At 41.0% G+C, this 19,265-nt stretch overlaps 2 protein-coding genes across 2 annotated transcripts; one reads left to right on the forward strand and one right to left on the reverse strand.

The window, feature by feature from the left end:
- Positions 1-17,353, reverse strand: LOC137008969 (uncharacterized). Its single transcript, XM_067370801.1, has 2 exons — positions 17,279-17,353; positions 1-1,642 (listed from the first exon to the last, which is right to left on the reverse strand). The coding sequence occupies exon 2, from the start codon at positions 1,635-1,637 to the stop codon at positions 414-416; it is 1,224 nt and encodes a 407-aa protein (XP_067226902.1). The 5' UTR covers positions 1,638-1,642; positions 17,279-17,353; the 3' UTR covers positions 1-413.
- LOC137008964 (uncharacterized) lies at positions 9,239-11,037 on the forward strand. Its single transcript, XM_067370788.1, has one exon. It carries the CDS (start codon positions 9,396-9,398, stop codon positions 10,236-10,238), a length of 843 nt encoding a protein of 280 aa, XP_067226889.1. The 5' UTR covers positions 9,239-9,395; the 3' UTR covers positions 10,239-11,037.
- Positions 17,354-19,265: the final 1,912 nt, after the last annotated feature.

A 19,265-nucleotide genomic window follows, 5' to 3' on the forward strand; every position in this document is an offset into this window, starting at 1 on the left:
TCTTGGAAACATTAGGGATAATGTAAGTACACAAGTCAACAAAATATATAACATTGTTCTGGTGATTTTTGGATATTTTAATAAAACGATTGTTGTGCCAATATAAATGAATTATTTCTGTTTTGAAGGTTGTTTTAACTTTTCTGTTTTAATTATCAGCATTTATGATAGTAATCGGTCATTCTAGAATTGTATCGTTGCCATTGAAAGACCCTTATCTGTCGATCTCTAGTTGTAAAGTGAACCTTAAATATTGAAAGTCATACAGATGAAGACATTTTTCATGAACAAATTGTTTGTATATTCTGCTCAGTATTTCTGTTGTACATCAAAAAGCTTAAAGATTTATATCTGTAGTAGGTCTACTATACATTTCACATTACCAAACCAAAGCTCTAATTCTAATATTGCCTTTAAACATCAACATAAACTCGAGCTCGGTGCCTGAAGCTCTCCAGGAAGGCTCTGCGCATGTAGCGATCAGGAATTCCAGGAGGCACGAAGATCTGAGACACGGTGGGGCTTCTACCAGGCCCCAGTTTCAAATGGATCCGCAGGTCATAATAGGATTGATTGTTGCGCTTGATAATGCCCTTCATGTCAATACGGAGATTATCAGAGTAGATCAGATTTGAGTGGCCATGGTCCACCAGGTACGCGTTGTACCAGCGCCTGATTAAGATTTGTGCCTCCCTTTTCCATTGACTGCCATCGGTGATGTTATTAGGAGATGGCTCCACAGTAAAGGTGGTTTTTGTTTTGTTAGCTCTGTCCACCTGTGTGCATATCAGGTTTCTGTTTTTTAGGTCTCCTCTGTTGCAATTTTGAGAGGTGCCATAAGTGCACTCTCCAGATACAACAGGCCCGCAGTAATCATAATCTGACCATGAGGTCCAGCACCAGTTGTAACTTTCACCATGTAAGCCACAGGAGTGACCTGAGCGACACGGCTTGTTTTTATAGGTTACATCCACATCTGGAGAGCAGTAGTCCCAGCTACTGTCAGTGTGGCACCAGTAGTAATCATCACTCTCATGATATCGGCATTCGTCTACGCAAAAATGATCGTCCTTAGACCGATGGAGAAACATCTTTGGTTCCACGGGCCCACAGTATCCCCAGCCTCCCTGCTTCAGCCAGCACCAGTTGTAGTTTTCATCCCGCTTCCCACATGGACTGTCTTCTCTACACAGGTTGACCTTGTAATCTCTGTATAGAAATGGTGAGCAGTGATCTTTTCCCTGTGCAGTATCGCACCAAAACTTGCCGTGATGTCCTCGGTTACAGTTGTCATAACACATCGCTCCTGTCTTAGATCCATAATAGATATTCCTATCCGTCACCAGCCCACAATATCCCCAAGAAAATAAACCAGTTTTGCAATAATAGTAGCCTCCTCCACCCTTCCCACACTGACCGCATCCTCTACCCCAGTAGTCTGTGTTTGTTTCCGGTGAACAGTACATTGACCAGGTATTTCCATCTTTATCAGTAGACTTACACTTGTACTCATGACCCACAAGCTTGCAGTCTTCTTCACACATTGTTCCAAGATAAGTAAAGTGAAACAACCAATCACTTGGCCACACTGAACAGAGGAAACAGAGCAACACGAGAGAGGTGTATAGATGTGCCATTCTTTCTGTAAAGAGGAAAAAAATAAAGAGTAAGTGGCAACATGGTGTACACTGTAAAACGAAATAATAATACACTAATAATATCTACTCATTAAAATTGTAGCAACAGATTACAAGCAATTTTATTAATTCAATTAAACAACATTTCTAATTGAGTTAGAATTAATCAAATTACCTCCTTACAAATTAACCATTTAAATGAGTAACTGCAAACAGTACACACACAAAAAAAGAGTTACATTTAAACAAAAATAATAGTTATATGTTATATGTATACAAAAAAAAAAAAAAAATATGCTAAAAAAAATACTATACTTAATGGAATTGTTTTTTTATTTAACACAAAAATAAGTTGGTATTATTTTTAATTAAAATAAGGATTAATTAAAATAATTTAATTAAATCTGATTTCAAGTCTGAATAACAAGCTGCTTAACCCTTTAAGGCCGGAAGGCTTTTTTAGGCATTTTTTTTCTCTCGCTCTGAACGACATACACAAAAGTAAAGATTCATAACTCCAAAACTATATCAAGGACAGACAAAAGGTAGGTATAATTTGATAGAATTTTTAAAAAAAGATTTTGACAATATAAACACATTACATTTAGACATTTTCATGCTGAGAAACTGCTGATAAAAGAATATATATATATATATATATATATATATATATATATATATATATATATATATATATATATATAGTATATTATATATTATATTATATTATATAATATATATAGTATATTATATTTATTTTTTTATTTGACACGCAATCACTCAGGAAGGAAATAAGATCAGAGAAAAATCACCTTTTTGGTGAAGTTCTCCTACATGTAAGCTGCATCTGGATCAAATTTTGTGGGGATGGCGAAAGTAATCAATGGTTACAGCATTTAGAACCACGGTTGTTAAAATTGTTCCAATATCTCATAATCAGTGCGATGGATTATGTTGATTTTGGGCTCATTTTAATCGTGAGAATCTGCTGTAAATATTGTTTTTCTATGATCCATGCATGTTTCATAAGTTCTGAGTGAAAAATGCCATGTGAAATCTACATATTTGTTTTTAATTGATAACTTTTTTTTTCTTCTATTTATCAACAAATAACTCAGCACTACTTAGGAGTTAATCAAACTGGCTACATGCATTGTAAAAATCAGGCTCTAAGCTTTTAAATGACATCTATTTTATGTTTATTAAGTCAGTAGTTTTGAAAAATATGATTATTCATTTTTTTTTTCGCAGGTAGCTGGAGCCCATGGGTGGTAAACTCTGGATTAGAGGTACTTCTCAGCACTTTTAGGAGTTTACCAAAATGGTTAGATGCAATAAAATGCTGAGTTTCTAAGCTTAAAAATGAAACAAGTCAAGTCACCTTTTTTTATATAGCGCTTTTTACAATGCAGATTGTGTCAAAGCAGCTTTACATTGATAACTGGTATATAATTTTGGCTGCACAGCAGCTCTTAAAGAAAATGGTGTCATTATCCATCTTAAGTAAATTAAACAAAAATAAAATTAACACTGAAGTTATGTTCAAGATAATAAGAACGAACCCTGCATATTATCCTATCCACCCTAAATAGTATTGAATATTACTAATGTCACATACTATTTAGGATGGATAGTTGGTATGCACATTGAGACACAGGCTAAGTGAATAATTGAGTGATGGTTGAAACATTATTGAAGTCATCTGATTTTAACAAGAATAATCATTAAAGGAGAAAGTCACAATTTTTAAGTCGCCGTTATGGAGATCGGTGTTTGCTTTAGTTGCGTGATCAGGTGTTGTTGGTTATGTTTTAATACAATCATCATTTGACCTGAATCACTGAACTCATTTAAAGCCTAATCTCTAAGATTTACCTTATTGAACACAGTGCTGTTTCAACAGTATAAAACTGTCTTTTACCATTTAGTCAGTGAGATTGTTAAAAGTTGCTCTGATTTAAAAATATATATATATATTGTAGACAAATATATATATTTGACACAGACATCAGTGTATGAATCTCAGCAATGATAAACAGGATATTCAGAGAAAAAGATTATCTCTGAACATCACAAAACAAGCTACTAAAAAGTCACATAAACAGCAAAAATTAAAGAGAATAGGAAGAATAAAATAAATTAGTAACACAATTGAGCTCATAATTATTCCTGCTCATAGGTGCCGATCCCGTGGGTGCTCGGGGGCTGGAGCACCCACGGAAATGGTCGAGCACCCACGGAAAAATACGAGATATTCTCCATTGATTTTAACCAATAGAAAATCAATTGGAGCTTTCAGACACTATCTTCACCCTTTTTTATAGTTTATTTAAGGCCGTTTATATGGCAATATTTTAATGGCAAACGTCGAGAGCGCATCCAAGTTATGCGCGAGCACAAATGGCTCTGCTCTCGATCAGATACATCAGCACGCTCAAACTCTCCTTGCATGAGATATCAGCGAGAGCATGACTCGCGACAAAACTCGTGAAAAGAATGTGCTTTTTGGGTCGAAATTGTCATATTGCTGCACGGATATAATGCAAATAAAACATCAAGTTGACGTTGATTTGAGTTAAATAAGAAGCGAACTAGAGCTGAAACGTGTTGTTTTTGAAATCATGCATCGTGGCTCGTGCAAGTTAGTCTTCTGACATACGCGTCAATCTATTGCTTGACTCTTCTTTCCAGGGAAATCACTAACAAAATGCACACATACATTTTCCTGCTCTTGATATACAAACATTATTTAACTTCTTTGAACTTTATGAGGAAAAAAAACGATATGAGGGCACATTCGAACCACTGATAATTAGAGCACGGCTGGACCTCTGACTGTATTAACGAAAATTCTACCACTACACTGTTAGGGAACGCAAAAACAGAATGCGGATTTATCTGTAATATAATATATGGGGGTTGATGTGGGGCACTGGGCACCCACTGGCAGAAACATAAATCGGTGCCTATGTTCCTGCTGCAATGCATGATGGGAGCATGGATGTTTTTATTGGTAGCACCCAGAATGCACTGCAATATTTAATTTGCACTGCAACATAAAAGCTTTTTAATTGCCACCATTGTTGAGATTCCTAGGCTGATTCTTCATGTCTGTGTCTAAATGAAAGTTTTCTCATTAGAACAACTTTTTAAAAGCTGCCTGATTGTATTTATTTACACATCAGAGTTCACTATTCCACCAGAACCTGACTTGCATACGTCAGTTTGTTAGTTATTATCAGGGGTGTGGACTTGAGTCACAAATTTGATGACTTCAAAACTGCAATCAATAACTTGTTTCTTCTCTTGATTTATTTTGTTATTGTTGTGCCAGGTCAGAAACCAACAAAAATGTCACCAAAATGAATTCATATGCCCACAAAATTCAAGATATGATTGCAAAAATGTACTTTAAGATCTTGATATTAAAGTCCCTGTAAAGTCATTTTAAAGTATGTGTTCTGAGTTTGTCACACCACAGAAAAATGTGTTATTAACCACCCAGCCAAATGTGAATGATTAAAGAAATCGCCAAGTAAATGAAATAAGTTATCAAAATCTCAAAAAACTGAGCAGTTTCCCTTTCGAGGGAACTCGCGCTGCGTCCGATAGGAACGCTTTGGGAACGCCTCCAGCGTGATAGCGTCTGATGCACGACTGTCAACTAGTCCAATGGCGAGAGTGAACGTCACGGGCGGGTGACGTCATGACCAGGAAAGGATAAATACACATCCGGTGCAACCGGCTTCAGCTTTTCTGCCTCAGCAAAAGCGCTCTATGTGAAACTGTCTTTGTCTATTTATTGTTGTCTGTCCCGTTATCATACAGCACAATATATATCAGTTATGGCGAACACACAGGCATTTAAACCATGTGCTCCTCCCTGCCCTCGTTTTCTCTCGGGTGGGGATACACACGATTTGTGCGTTATGTGTTTGGGAGCGGAGCATACTCTTTCAGCCTTCGAGGGGGCTGAATGCGAGCATTGTGAAAAACTTCCCCTGAGAACGCTCCGCTCCCGCCTCGCACTTTTCGAGGAAAGTGCGCAGGCAAGCGTTCCCCACGGCTCTGGACCCGCTGCTGCCGAGGCAGCGCGGAGAAAGATGTCGTGGGGCTCGCAGATGGATCTGTCAGCGGGGCTTGAGACGAGCACGAGTGCTTTTTCTCAGCCTTCACCTGGCAGATCCCGCGCCCCCTCTCTGGTGTCGGAAGCCCGCCCCGCGGCTTCTTCCGCCCAGGGAGAGGGCTCGTCGCATCAGCACTCTAGTTCTGAGGAATTAGACGTGCTGAGCGTCGATATGGGGGAAGATGACTCGCCATCACTTTCCCCTGAGTACGAGGAGCTGGTGGATGTGCTTTCTCGTGCTGTGTCAAAATTAAACATCGAGTGGCCAGCCGAGAATCTTGGCGCTCGTCCAAAAAGCAAACTGGATGAGCGGTTTCTGTCATCAAACAAAGCACTTCCACCACGGGGCCTTCCCTTTTTCCCTGATTTGCATGATGAGATATCTAAAACTTGGAAAAAGCCATATTCATCACGTCTTTTCAGCCCTCATGTGAAACACTACTCTAATATAAGAGGGCTGAAAGAGCATGGTTATGGGGCGATGCCCCGGGTTGAACAGACGCTTGCGAGTTATCTGTCCCCGGGTTCAGCATCGTCCCTGAAGGCCCCCACGCTTCCCACTAAACCACTAAAAGCTACATCAGGGTTAGTGGGAAAAGCGTATACGGCAGCAGGTCAGGCTGGTGCGTGCTTGCATACTATGGCTGTGTTGCAAGCGTACCAAGCAGACCTGTTGAAGGATTTGGATGGCGGGGAGGGGATTGGCTCGGACGCTGTTCGAGAACTTCGTCGAGCCACAGATCTGTCTCTAAGAGCCACAAAGGAGACCGCCAGAGATGTTGGGCGGTCTATGGCAGCCTTGGTAGCGACAGAGAGGCACCTGTGGCTTAATCTGTCTGAATTGAAGGATAAAGACAGGGCCTTTCTCCTCGACGCTCCGCTTGCACCATCTGGCCTGTTCGGCGACGCAGTCACATCTGTCGTCGACAGGTTCCAGGAAGCTAAGAAGCAGGCGGAGGCGTTCAAAAAGTATCTTCCACGCCGCCATCCACCTTCTGGGGCTGCTGGGCGTGAGCAGTCCCAGCCGTACAGCTCCTCGTACCGAGCGCAGCAGAAAGAGAGTGTCGCCTCTCGAGCTCCACCCCAAAGACACAGTGGGCCGGGACGGCACTCTCAGCCCAAGCCTTCCAAGCCGAAGACAGACCTGAGGGTTTTGCTTCAGGCGAAGAAGGCTGGGCAGAAGAAGTCCTGACGCCAGTGGCGTCAGACTTCTGAGGGCAGCCCCACACGTGGTGGTGCGGTACACACCTCAGTATACGGTGCCCGTTCCACCTCGTGGCCCTCAGGGGGCCGTTCTGCCAACCCCGCCACCCTTGGTGCTTCGGGGCGCAGCGGTTCCCACCGAATTAGTGACGCAGTGTTCAGAACATCAACACGACACTGCGTCACATCCTCTGAGGAGGATAAGTTTACATCAAAAATGTGCTGTGAACAAAACACCAGAGGCCAGCCTCGAGAGGCTGGTTCCCTTAGTAGATTTTCTGGTAGAGTGGAAATCTCTTCAAAATATCTCACGTTGGGTCCTGCAAATTATAGAGAAAGGTTACAAAATCCAGTTTTGGTGCCGTCCACCTCTATTCAAAGGAGTGCTGCATACGTCAGTGCTTCCTCAGCAGGCTTTGGTGTTGGAACAAGAAATAAAAACCTTATTAGCAAAGGAGGCTATAGAGAGGGTTCCGGTTGCCGACAGGGAGTCAGGGTTTTACAGCCGGTATTTCTTGGTTCCAAAAAAGGATGGGGGATTGCGCCCTATTTTAGATCTACGTCATCTGAATCGAGCAGTTCAAAAGCTAAAATTCAAGATGCTGACGTTAAGTCAAATCGTGACTCAAATCAAATCCGAGGATTGGTTTGTCACAATAGATCTCAAGGACGCATACTTCCATATCTCCATCCTTCCACAGCACAGGAAGTTCCTGAGGTTCGCTTTCGGGGGCGAAGCGTACCAATTTCGGGTTCTTCCGTTCGGCCTAGCTCTCTCACCCCGCACATTCACAAAATGTGTAGATGCAGCGCTGGCCCCGCTCAGGCTGCAGGGCATACGCATCCTGAATTATATCGACGACTGGTTGATTTTGGCACAGTCAGAGGAGATGGCGGTTCGGCATCGAGATGTCGTTCTCGCACACATTCGAAAATTGGGGTTGAGACTGAATGCCAAGAAAAGCGTGCTTACTCCACAACAGAGGACCACTTTTCTTGGCGTGGTTTGGGATTCAGTGACAATGCGAGCATGTCTCTCTCCAGCTCGCATCACTGCTATTCTATCAGCCGTGAAAGAATTGAAGCTAGGCCAGTCACGCACTGTAAGGCAGTTTCAGAGACTGTTGGGTCTGATGGCAGCAGCGTCCAACGTGATACCTTTTGGCCTGCTGTACATGAGACCCTTACAGTGGTGGCTCAGGACCAAAGGGTTTTCCCCGAGGGGCAACCCACTTCGTATGATCAAGATCACGCGGCGCTGTCTCCACACCTTGATCATATGGAAGAAGAATTGGTTCCTGTCCCAGGGCCCTGTGTTAGGAGCTCGATGTCGTCGTGTCACTCTGACGACGGACGCTTCTCTCACAGGCTGGGGAGCGGTAATGGAAGGCCGCTCAGCTCAGGGTCTGTGGAAGAGTCATCAGCTCTCGTGGCACATAAATTGCCTGGAGATGATGGCAGTTTTCAATGCATTGAAGTTCTTCCTTCCAGACCTGAGGGGCCATCATGTGCTAGTCAGAACAGACAACACATCGGTGGTCTCCTATATAAATCGGCAGGGGGGTCTGCGGTCGCGCCCATTATACAAACTGGCGCAACAGATCCTCCTGTGGTCTCTGGGGAAGATGCTCTCCTTGAGAGCTATCTATATTCCAGGGATTCAGAATATTGGAGCAGACACTCTGTCGAGGCAGGGGCTGAGGCCAGGGGAATGGAGACTTCACCCGGAGGTGGTGAAGCTCATATGGGAGATTTATGGCCAAGCGGAAGTGGATCTGTTCGCGTCTCAGGACACGACGCACTGTCCACTTTGGTTCTCCCTCACACATCCAGCTCCTCTGGGGCTGGACGCCATGGTACAGACGTGGCCGAGGCTGATCAGGAGGGACCTGCTTTGACTGCTTTGGACTGCTCGACTGCTCGACGCTCAACGCTGCTGCCTGCTGTCTGCTGTCTGACCTACGCTCGGAGCTTCGTGGAGTTTATCCTAAATCCTTCTCTTTATTCCTATTCACATAATATAACTTTCTTATTTTTCACTAGATTACTTAACCTATTGCATAGTATTACTAAACGGAACGATTTATTACTAGCAATCCACCAGCGTAATCACCTAGTGTTAGCCATAGCCCGCTAGCCTGCTAGCTACCGTCTACTTTCTTTTTTCCTCTAAACCAACCTTCCTTGTCGATTTAATGGCGGATTTATCCGATGTATGTTATTCTGATCTGTCCTCGCCAGATCGGGAAGCTGTGGAGACGTTGCTGCCCGGCATTCATCGATCCACCGCGAGGCACAGCGTCCCGCACATCACCCTTGCCCCAGGCACCGGCAAGCGACCGAGACATCCAGCCAGCGAGTCCCGTGTGCGTTGCAGTTTTTCGGACGGCGTTCATCAAACACACGGTCAGTCATGTCCGACGATTATCATGTGTATTAAATGCAACATGTACAGCTTAGCTCTTTCTGTCAGCAGTGAGACTTACACATGTGATAAATGCAGGGATATTGTCAGGCTGACAGAGAGAATCTCAGAATTAGAGACACGCATCCAAACTTTAATTGAGGATAGTGAGAATGAAAGGGCCTTAGATACTGCTTTGGATGCGACTAGCCTAGTAAACACTGCACATTCGGTTCCGGTTGTAGAAGCCACGCAGCAGGCTAACTGGGTGACTGTGAGGAGGCATAGTGGCAAGAACAAACACCACTCTTCCGTTCCGATTAGAACATCAAACAGGTTCTCCCCACTCAGTGACGCACCCACTGAGAATCCTGTTGAAAGTGCCCTAGTTATTGGCGATTCTATTACACGGAACGTGAAAATAGAGACACCAGCCACCATAGTCACATGTTTGCCGGGGGCCAGAGCACCTGACATCAAAGCAAATTTAAAAGTGCTGGCTAATGCTAAACGTAAATATTCTAAAATCATTATCCACGTCGGCACAAATGATGTTCGACTTCGCCAGTCGGAGATCACTAAAATTAACATTAAAGAGGTGTGTGAACTCGCAAATTCAATGTCAGCAGAAGTAATTTGTTCTGGCCCTCTTCCTGTTCGTCGGAGTGATGAGATAGTTAGCAGGTTATCATCACTCAATGGCTGGCTGTCTAAGTGGTGTCCGCAGAATAATATAGGTTTCATAGACAATTGGAAAAGCTTTTGGGGCAGACCTGACCTGTTGAAAAGAGATGGTATTCATCCCTCCCGGGATGGTGCTGCTCTTCTATCTAGAAATTTGGCAAATAGTCTTAGAGCTGAAACATGACAAACCAGGGCCCAGATCAGGACGCAGACAAACTGGCTAAACCGACCGTCTGCTAGCCGCCTCACGTCACAGAACTCAGATAATTCACAGCACATAGAAACACTTACACCTAGATATTATCACATAGAGACTGTGTCTGTACCTCGAACTAGTAAATACAAAAAATTTCCGAAACCTTTTAAGGGTAAAAATTTAATTGATGTTCAAAAAATGAAAATCACAGATAAATCAGATAAACAAATGATAAAGCTTGGGTTACTGAATATTAGATCTATTTCTTCAAAAGCACTTATTGTAAATGAAATTATCACAGACAATAAACTAGACTTGCTGTGTTTGACAGAAACCTGGCTAAAACCAGACGATTACATTACTTTAAATGAATCTAGTCCTCAAGGTTATGATTATCGACACAATCCTCGACAGAAAGGCAAAGGGGGAGGTGTTGCTGTAATTTATAGTAATATATTCAGAATCATTCAAAAGAATTTCAAATATAATTCCTTTGAAGTGATGGTGCTTTATGTAACATTATGTAAGTTGACATTTGTGCTGGCTACTGTATACAGGCCACCAGGGCACCATACTGACTTTATCAAAGAATTTGCTGATTTTCTATCAGAGTTAGTACTGGCTGCGGATAAAGTCCTTGTTGTTGGTGATTTTAATATCCATGTAGATAATAACAAAGACGCATTTGGATTGGCATTTGCAGACATTTTAAACTCTATTGGAGTTAGACAACACGTGTCAGGACCCACTCATTGTCGTAATCATACCCTAGATCTAATACTGTCGCATGGAATTGATATTGATGCTGTTGAAATTCTACAGCAGAGCGATGATATATCAGATCATTATTTAGTCTCGTGTATAATACAATTAGCCAAGGCTACAAAACCACCACCCAGCCATAAATATTGTAGAACCATCACGTCTACCACTAAAGATTGCTTTATAAATAATCTCCCCGAGCAGTTTCATCGCCTTAGTATACCTGACAACTTAGAAGAACTCGATGCTGCAACAGAAACTATTGGCTCTCTCTTTTCCAGCACATTAGATGCAGTCGCTCCTTTACGTCTAAAGAAGATTAAGGAAACTAATCCAACGCCGTGGTATGATGAGCACACTCGGGCTCTAAAACGAGCTGTGAGAAAAGCTGAACGTAGTTGGAAGAAAACAAAACTAGAAGTTTTTCGCCTTTCGTGGAAAGAAAAAATGATTGAGTACAGAACGGCTATAAGAAATACTAGATCTACTTATTTTTCAAATCTCTTAATAGAAAACAAACATAATCCTAGGTATTTATTTGACACAGTGGCTAAATTAACTAGAAACAGAGATTCAACTGCTGACGTTTCCATAGAGCACAGCAGCAATGACTTTATGAACTTCTTTACTTGCAAGATTGATAATATTAGAGAGAAAATTATAAACATGCAACCGTCTACAGTTTCGCTTCAGACAGTGCACTGTAGTGTCCCTGAGGTAAAACTAGAATCATTCGCCGCTATAGGAGAGGAAGAATTATCTAAACTTATCAAATCATCAAAATCAACGACATGTATGTTAGACCCAATGCCGACTAAACTACTGAAAGAAATGCTTCCAGAGGTCGTAGGTCCACTTCTTGATATAATTAATTCATCCTTAACACTAGGATACGTGCCAAAAACCTTTAAGCAGGCTATTATTAAACCTCTTATTAAAAAACCTCAACTAGATCCGAGAGATTTAGTAAATTACAGGCCAATCTCGAATCTACCTTTTCTGTCAAAGATACTAGAAAAGGCAGTTTCAACACAACTGTGCTCCTTTTTAGAAAGAAATGGAATCTGTGAGGATTTCCAGTCAGGATTTAGACCATACCATAGTACTGAGACTGCTCTCGTTAGAGTTACAAACGATCTACTCTTATCATCCGATCGTGGCTGTATTTCTCTATTAGTGTTATTAGATCTCAGTGCTGCTTTTGACACTATCGATCACAACATTCTTTTAAAAAGACTTGAAAACTATATTGGCATTAGTGGAACTGCTTTGGCATGGTTCAAATCGTACTTATCTGACCGTTATCAGTCTGTAGTAGTTAATGAAGAGATGTCGTATCGATCACAGGTTCAATATGGAGTACCACAAGGCTCAGTACTAGGACCGTTGCTTTTCACTCTGTACATGCTGCCCTTAGGACAGATAATTAGGAAGCATGGTGTTAGTTTTCACTGCTACGCTGACGATACTCAGCTCTATATTTCCTCGCGCCCTGACGAAACCTACAAATTCACAAAACTAACAGAATGCATAGCTGACATTAAAAACTGGATGACAAGAAATTTCTTATTATTAAATTCAGAAAAAACTGATATCCTAATCTTTGGACCAAAAACTTCCTCACGAAAAAACCTTGAATACTCTCTAACACTTGACGGGTGCTCCATTAAACCTTCGTCCTCAGTTAGGAACCTGGGTGTGCTCTTTGATACCAATCTTTCATTTGAAAGTCATGTTTCTAGTATCTGTAAAACCGCATTCTTCCATCTAAAAAATATATCTAAATTACGACATATGCTCTCAATGACAAATGCGGAACAGTTGGTTCATGCATTCATGACCTCAAGACTAGATTATTGTAACGCTCTACTGGGTGGTTGTTCTGCTCGGCTTTTAAACAGACTACAGTTGGTCCAAAATGCGGCAGCTAGAGTTCTTACTAGAACCAGAAAGTATGACCATATTAGCCCAGTTCTGTCAACATTACATTGGCTCCCTATTAAACATCGTATAGATTTTAAAATCTTGCTACTTACTTATAAAGCTTTAAATGGTTTAGCTCCCCAGTACCTAAGCGAGCTCTTAATGCATTATAGTCCTTCATGTTTATTGCGATCTCAGAATTCAGGCCAGTTGATAATACCCAGAATATCAAAATCAACTGAAGGCGGCAGATCCTTTTCCTATTTAGCACCTAAACTCTGGAACAATCTTCCTAGCATTGTTCGGGAAGCAGACACACTCTGTCAGTTTAAATCTAGACTAAAAACACATCTCTTTGCTCTTGCATACACATAACACATTATCAATACACTAACATTTTTCAAATCCGTTAAAGGATTGTTACGCTGCAATACTTAGGTCGGCCGGAACCGAGAACATTTCCTATAACACTAGATATACCTGTACATCAGAATAAGAATGGCATCTACGCTAATATCTGTCTCTCTGCTTATCCTGAGGTTTGCCGGGTGCTGGATCCAGGCCGTATCCAGATCAGATGGAGAACCTGTGTCTGGACCTGCCTACAATGTAGCCCAGGAGACAATGGGCCTACAGATCCAGTTCTGGCTGCATCTATAATTCTGATTTTTAATCCCCGTATCCGCTTACATATATTTATATATAATCTATTTTTAATCTCTATAATAAAATGTATAATTCAGATTTTGATCTCCATATCCATTTACATATATTATATATATCTTCCAAGGGGTTTTTTCCCTCCTAGGACTTTTTTCCCAGTGTTAGCACGCTGGGTTTTTCTCCTAGGGGGTTTTTTCCACCCCTGGGAGTCAGCCGACATTGGCTTAATGTACCACCATCTTGTATATGTTACATATTACCACGCTTGTTGTACAGCTTATTTTTAACCACTTCCCTTTTTTCTGTGCTTCTAATATGTAAAGCTGCTTTGAAACAATTACCAATTGTAAAAGCGCTATATAAATAAATTTGACTTGACTTGACCTCCTGTCTCAGGCGGGGGGCACGATTCTGCATCCCCGTCCAGAAATGTGGAATCTGTGGGTTTGGCCTCTGAGGGGGCCAAGCTCATAGAAGCTGGTCTCTCAACTGAGGTTGTAGAGACCATTCTTCAGTCCAGAGCTCCTTCCACGAGGAAACTATATGCCCTGAAGTGGAAACTGTTCACTTCCTGGTGTCAAGAACGACAGTTGGATCCAGTCTACTGCCCGATTGGTTCAGTACTTGAGTTCCTACAGTGCCGTTTCTCATCTGGGTTAACCCCATCTACACTTAAAGTTTATGTGTCGACTATATCTGCTTACCATGCCCATGTGGATGGTACTACTGTTGGGAAGAACCCATTAGTCATTCGTTTCCTCCGTGGCACCCAGAGGCTGAGGCCTGCGATGCGCACGAGGGTCCCTGCTTGGGATTTGGCTATTGTGTTAGAAGGCCTATCTACAGCTCCATTTGAGCCTATTGAGTCAATCTCAGATAAGTTCCTGACACTTAAGACTGTCTTCCTTCTCGCCGTATCATCCCTTAAAAGAGTAGGAGACCTTCAGGCCCTTTCAGTGTCCCCGACCTGTATTGAGTTTGCTCCGGGGATGGTCAAAGCCTTCCTTTACCCCAAACCTGGATATATTCCGAAGGTTTTGACTAATGTTCCAAGGCCTATTGTGCTGCAAGCCTTTTATCCTCCTCCATTCATTACACCAGACCAGGAGAAGTCGAATCTGCTGTGTCCAGTGCGAGCATTGGACACATATGTCCACAGAACTGCCCTGTGGAGGAAAGCAGATCAGTTATTTGTGTGCTTTGGACCACATAACAGAGGTTGTCCAGCATCTAAACACACGGTAAGCAAGTGGATAGTCGAGGCTATTTCACTTGCTTACGAGGTCTCTGGCCAGCAGTGTCCATTAGCTGTCAGAGCACATTCGACTAGGAGTATGGCGGCCTCCAAGGCCTTAATCTCGGGGGTTTCCCTCAAAGAGATCTGCGATGCGGCCGGTTGGTCCTCGCCACTCACCTTTGTAAGGTATTATGACCTTGACCTGGGCGCAGCTCCAGGATCATCGGTTTTGCTGTCTTAAGTGTGCCAGAGTTTCACACAGACAGGTATTTGTGATTATGGCGTTTTGGTATATCGTTCCCAAAGCGTTCCTATCGGACGCAGCGCGAGTTCCCTCGAAAGGGAACGTCTCAGGTTACATATGTAACCATAGTTCCCTGAGATAGGGAACGAGACGCTGCGTCGCGTTGCCATACTCCCTGCATCCCTGTGATCGTTTTGCCTCGGCAGTATTTAGCTGAAGCCGGTTGCACCGGATGTGTATTTATCCTTTCCTGGTCGTGACGTCACCCGCCCGTGACGTTCACTCTCGCCATTGGACTAGTTGACAGTCGTGCATCAGACGCTATCACGCTGGAGGCGTTCCCAAAGCGTTCCTATCGGACGCAGCGTCTCGTTCCCTATCTCAGGGAACTATGGTTACATACGTAACCTGAGACGATTTTCTGCTCTCAAACGCTGGGGGCGTGTCCGCTGTCGGCGCTGAAACCACACCCACTCGCCAGAGCTGCCGTCTCAACTGACTTGAGTCTAATGAGTCAAACATACTGATGCATATAAACAAAAGAATCACGTTAGAGGGTTGCAAATTTTAGTAGAGTTATTGTGGACAACCTCCTAATTATAACATAAGCACACACGACAACTTACACTCATTGGTGGGCACGAACTGCCAACTGCTGTCAAGTCGAGAGATGATGGCGCCACAAGACGGGAAGATGAGGACGGGAGAGACTCTGTCCGGTGTTCAGAAATATTTGGTGTCTGAGCAGAATTGTTTCTAATAACGTTATAAATGTTACAAATATATTGCTGAAACACATTACTGTGAATTGTGTAGTGCTGAATTGGATTCATTTTGTCTCTAGAGTGATCATTCTACACCGGATAGTTTTACAAACTTTCATCAGACAGCTGGAATTCACTGATAATCCGCTGTTTTTGGTGAATGGGGCTGAAAAGACTATCTCCCGCCTCGTCCTTAATCCTCCTGTCCCACGGACAACCGATGATATGGGGCCGGTGTTCTGAAATATTTGGTGTCTGATATTTTTTCGGTGACACTGGGTGGAGCTTATATGAATATTCATAAGTTTCCTGTTTTGTGTTAAAGCACCTCTGAAAATTATTATTATTGCAGTATATTCACAATGAAATGTATTAGTCCTATTCTACAAGCTTTCCATAACAATTAAAATTTTAATTATATTAATTTAGCAGCTAAAATAATAGACCATGTAGCAGAAAAAAAGATAAAGAATGTATGCATGTCAAAAACAACTCTCAATCTGTTTTAAAAAATAATGTCTAGAAACAATTCTCAGAATTGACTTTACAGGGACTTTAATATTATAACATATGATATAATTAAGCAATATCACAAGAAACAGGGCTGTTTTCATAACTATGAGCACAATTGCAAATGTGATATTGATTTTTATTTATTTATTTTTTTTTTACAAATGTTCAATGAGAAAATGTATATTTTTAAAACATTAATCTTAACATTATTTGTGCATTTGTAATTGTACCAATTGAGATATAACTTTTGTTCCACCTCTTAAAGATGAATTTTGTTGTTAATGATTTCAATTGATTGGTAACAGCTCTATATGGTGTCTTATTATTTGAATTGTCATGGATCACGGAACCGACAACTTGTAATATTTTAAAACAATGTGTACTGTTCAGCCTGTAGGTGGCGATTATGAAATTCTTTCAAAAACCAATCGAAACAAGTCCTCATTTATTAATTTCATCAAACTTTTTTTTTAATTTTTTTTTTGCATCATGAATTCATTTAAGTTAATACATATTTTTAATAGACTCATTTATAACATTTAGACATTTATAAATTTACTTATTTATAACATTAAAAATAATATTTTGTCAGAACCTAGGCCTATCATTTAGTTTGGTAGTCATGGGAGAACCATGATCTCTATATCTCTAAAAAATAAATAAATAAATAAATAAATAAATAAAATAAAAAATACAGATTATCTAGAGTCATAAATTAAGCCTAAAAGAAAATATAATGTATCTGGCATAAAATGTATAAACTAGGATGAAAAATGTACAATCTTAAGATGAAGTCTTAAGCACAGTGCCTGACAGTGCCCCCAACCCCTCTAAGCTCTGTTCTGCTTATGTTCAAGTAGACTTAACATTGCTAAAATGTACCTAAATTGCTAAAATAAATGTAAAATATAAAAAATCAAACCTGTGGAAATCAATGTTCCAAACAGCAAACTGAGTTTTTCTGCTGGATACCATATAACAGATGTGACTTGTTTTATTCAATTTTTTTGCTGTATTATTTTGCCACTACATTGAGTGCTTAAATAAGTGTACTTGTGTTACACAAGATGCATATCAGCCAATCAGAAAGAATATGTGCGTTATAGAGATATCAGACCTCTGAACTCTCTTTCCAAAACATCACATGACTTTCAGGATAAAGATCACAGTCTGACACACACAGGTCTTGGCATTGAGACCTTGATTAGATCTTGATTAGCTGGTCAGGTGTATTTGTTTAGGGTTGGGCAGCTAAACTCTGATGGACAGTGGGCCTCCTGTAATAAACAAACAAACAAACAAACAAACAAATAAAAGTGAACATGTGAAAGTGTTTCTCTCACAAAATTATTACTGCCCCTTTTCTAGATAAGATAAATTTTCTGTACCATTTCTTATCAAATAAATTTAGTTTGTCCATCTGTCTATAAGACATATTTTCAAATGCAGTCACTCTACCTACTTCTACTATCCATTTCTGAAAGGAAGGGCCTCCTCTGACTTCCAGCTCCTAAGAATTATTTGTCTGCCAATAATTAAACTGGTTTGTACCCTGTATCTTATGTGTTTGTTTCTTATGTCACTGTCTGTCCACCCACCTAATATAAACAATTGAGGACATAGTCGTACCTGAGTATAAACAGTGCAAATGTGTTCATGAACCCTTTTCCAGAAATCCTGAAATTTTGTACAAAATCAGAGGGCATGAGTTAAGTCTCCATCCTCAGTCTTACATCTCCAGCAATATGGTGTAACTTTTAACCCAAGCCTGCACTATCTTAAACTGTATAAGGCATATTATTGCATCCCTAGATGCCGTTTTGACATTTTTTAAAACTCTATGCCACTCCTCGTCATAAAATGTTAAATTCAAATCTCTTTCCCATATTTTCTTAAGAGCTAATAACTCTCCATCACCGTGATTTTGAATCAACCAGGAGTAGGATGTTGCTTCATGACCCTTCACATATGTCAAAATTACCATACAACGAATGTCTGCTGTCTTAAGAGGCTGTGTACTAGAACCAAAAGTAGTACAAAGTAAATGTCGTAACTGTAAACACCGAAAAAAACTGAGATCTAAATATGACATACTGCTGAAATAAATGTTCAAATGACTTCAGACTACCATTCTCATAAAGGTCACTTAATATAATAACACCTTTCTTAATCCATTCCCTCCATAGAAAGGGGGCTTTATTAATACACAGTTTAGGGTTCAACCAAATACTTAAACAAGCATTCGGTTAAGGGTCATTGCTACGCAAACGGGAAATCTTTAACCAAATTGTATGCAAATGTGAAATAATCAGATGTTTTTCTCCTCACTATCCAGTTCAATGGAGAGACTCTGCAATAATGAGATCGAAGGCAAGACAAATTGTTCAATCGTATACCAAGGGGGAGCTCGCTCAGGCAGAAGTGACCAATGAGCCAGGTGTCTGAGAGTGAAAGCTAATAATAAAATAAAACATTAGGCAGGCCTAAACCACCTTTCTCAACAGGTCTCTGTAATTTATTAGAATGCATCCAAGTAGTAAAGCGGTATTTGTATTGGGAGAGACTGTAATAAATAATTCAATTTTGGCGTACAACTCATTTTAATTACATTGACTTTTCCAGCCATTGACATATGGAGTGGACCCATCTATCCAAATCGCAGGAAATCTTCTTCATAAAGGGGTCGAAAATAGCTCTCACTAAGTCATTTAAATTTGGGGAAATAGAATTCCTAAATATCTAATACCTGACTTAGGCCATTGGAACATGCCAGGATGAAAAGCTGAGGCAGGGCAAAATGCAGCCAGTGCAAGGGCTTCTGATTTAGACTAATTCTCCCTATAACGTGAAAATTTAGAAACAATGTCAATTATTCTAAGGAGACAAGGTATAGACCTACCAGGATCAGA

This window comes from Chanodichthys erythropterus, chromosome 3, assembly GCF_024489055.1.
Source record: "Chanodichthys erythropterus isolate Z2021 chromosome 3, ASM2448905v1, whole genome shotgun sequence".
Classification (NCBI taxonomy): domain Eukaryota; kingdom Metazoa; phylum Chordata; class Actinopteri; order Cypriniformes; family Xenocyprididae; genus Chanodichthys; species Chanodichthys erythropterus.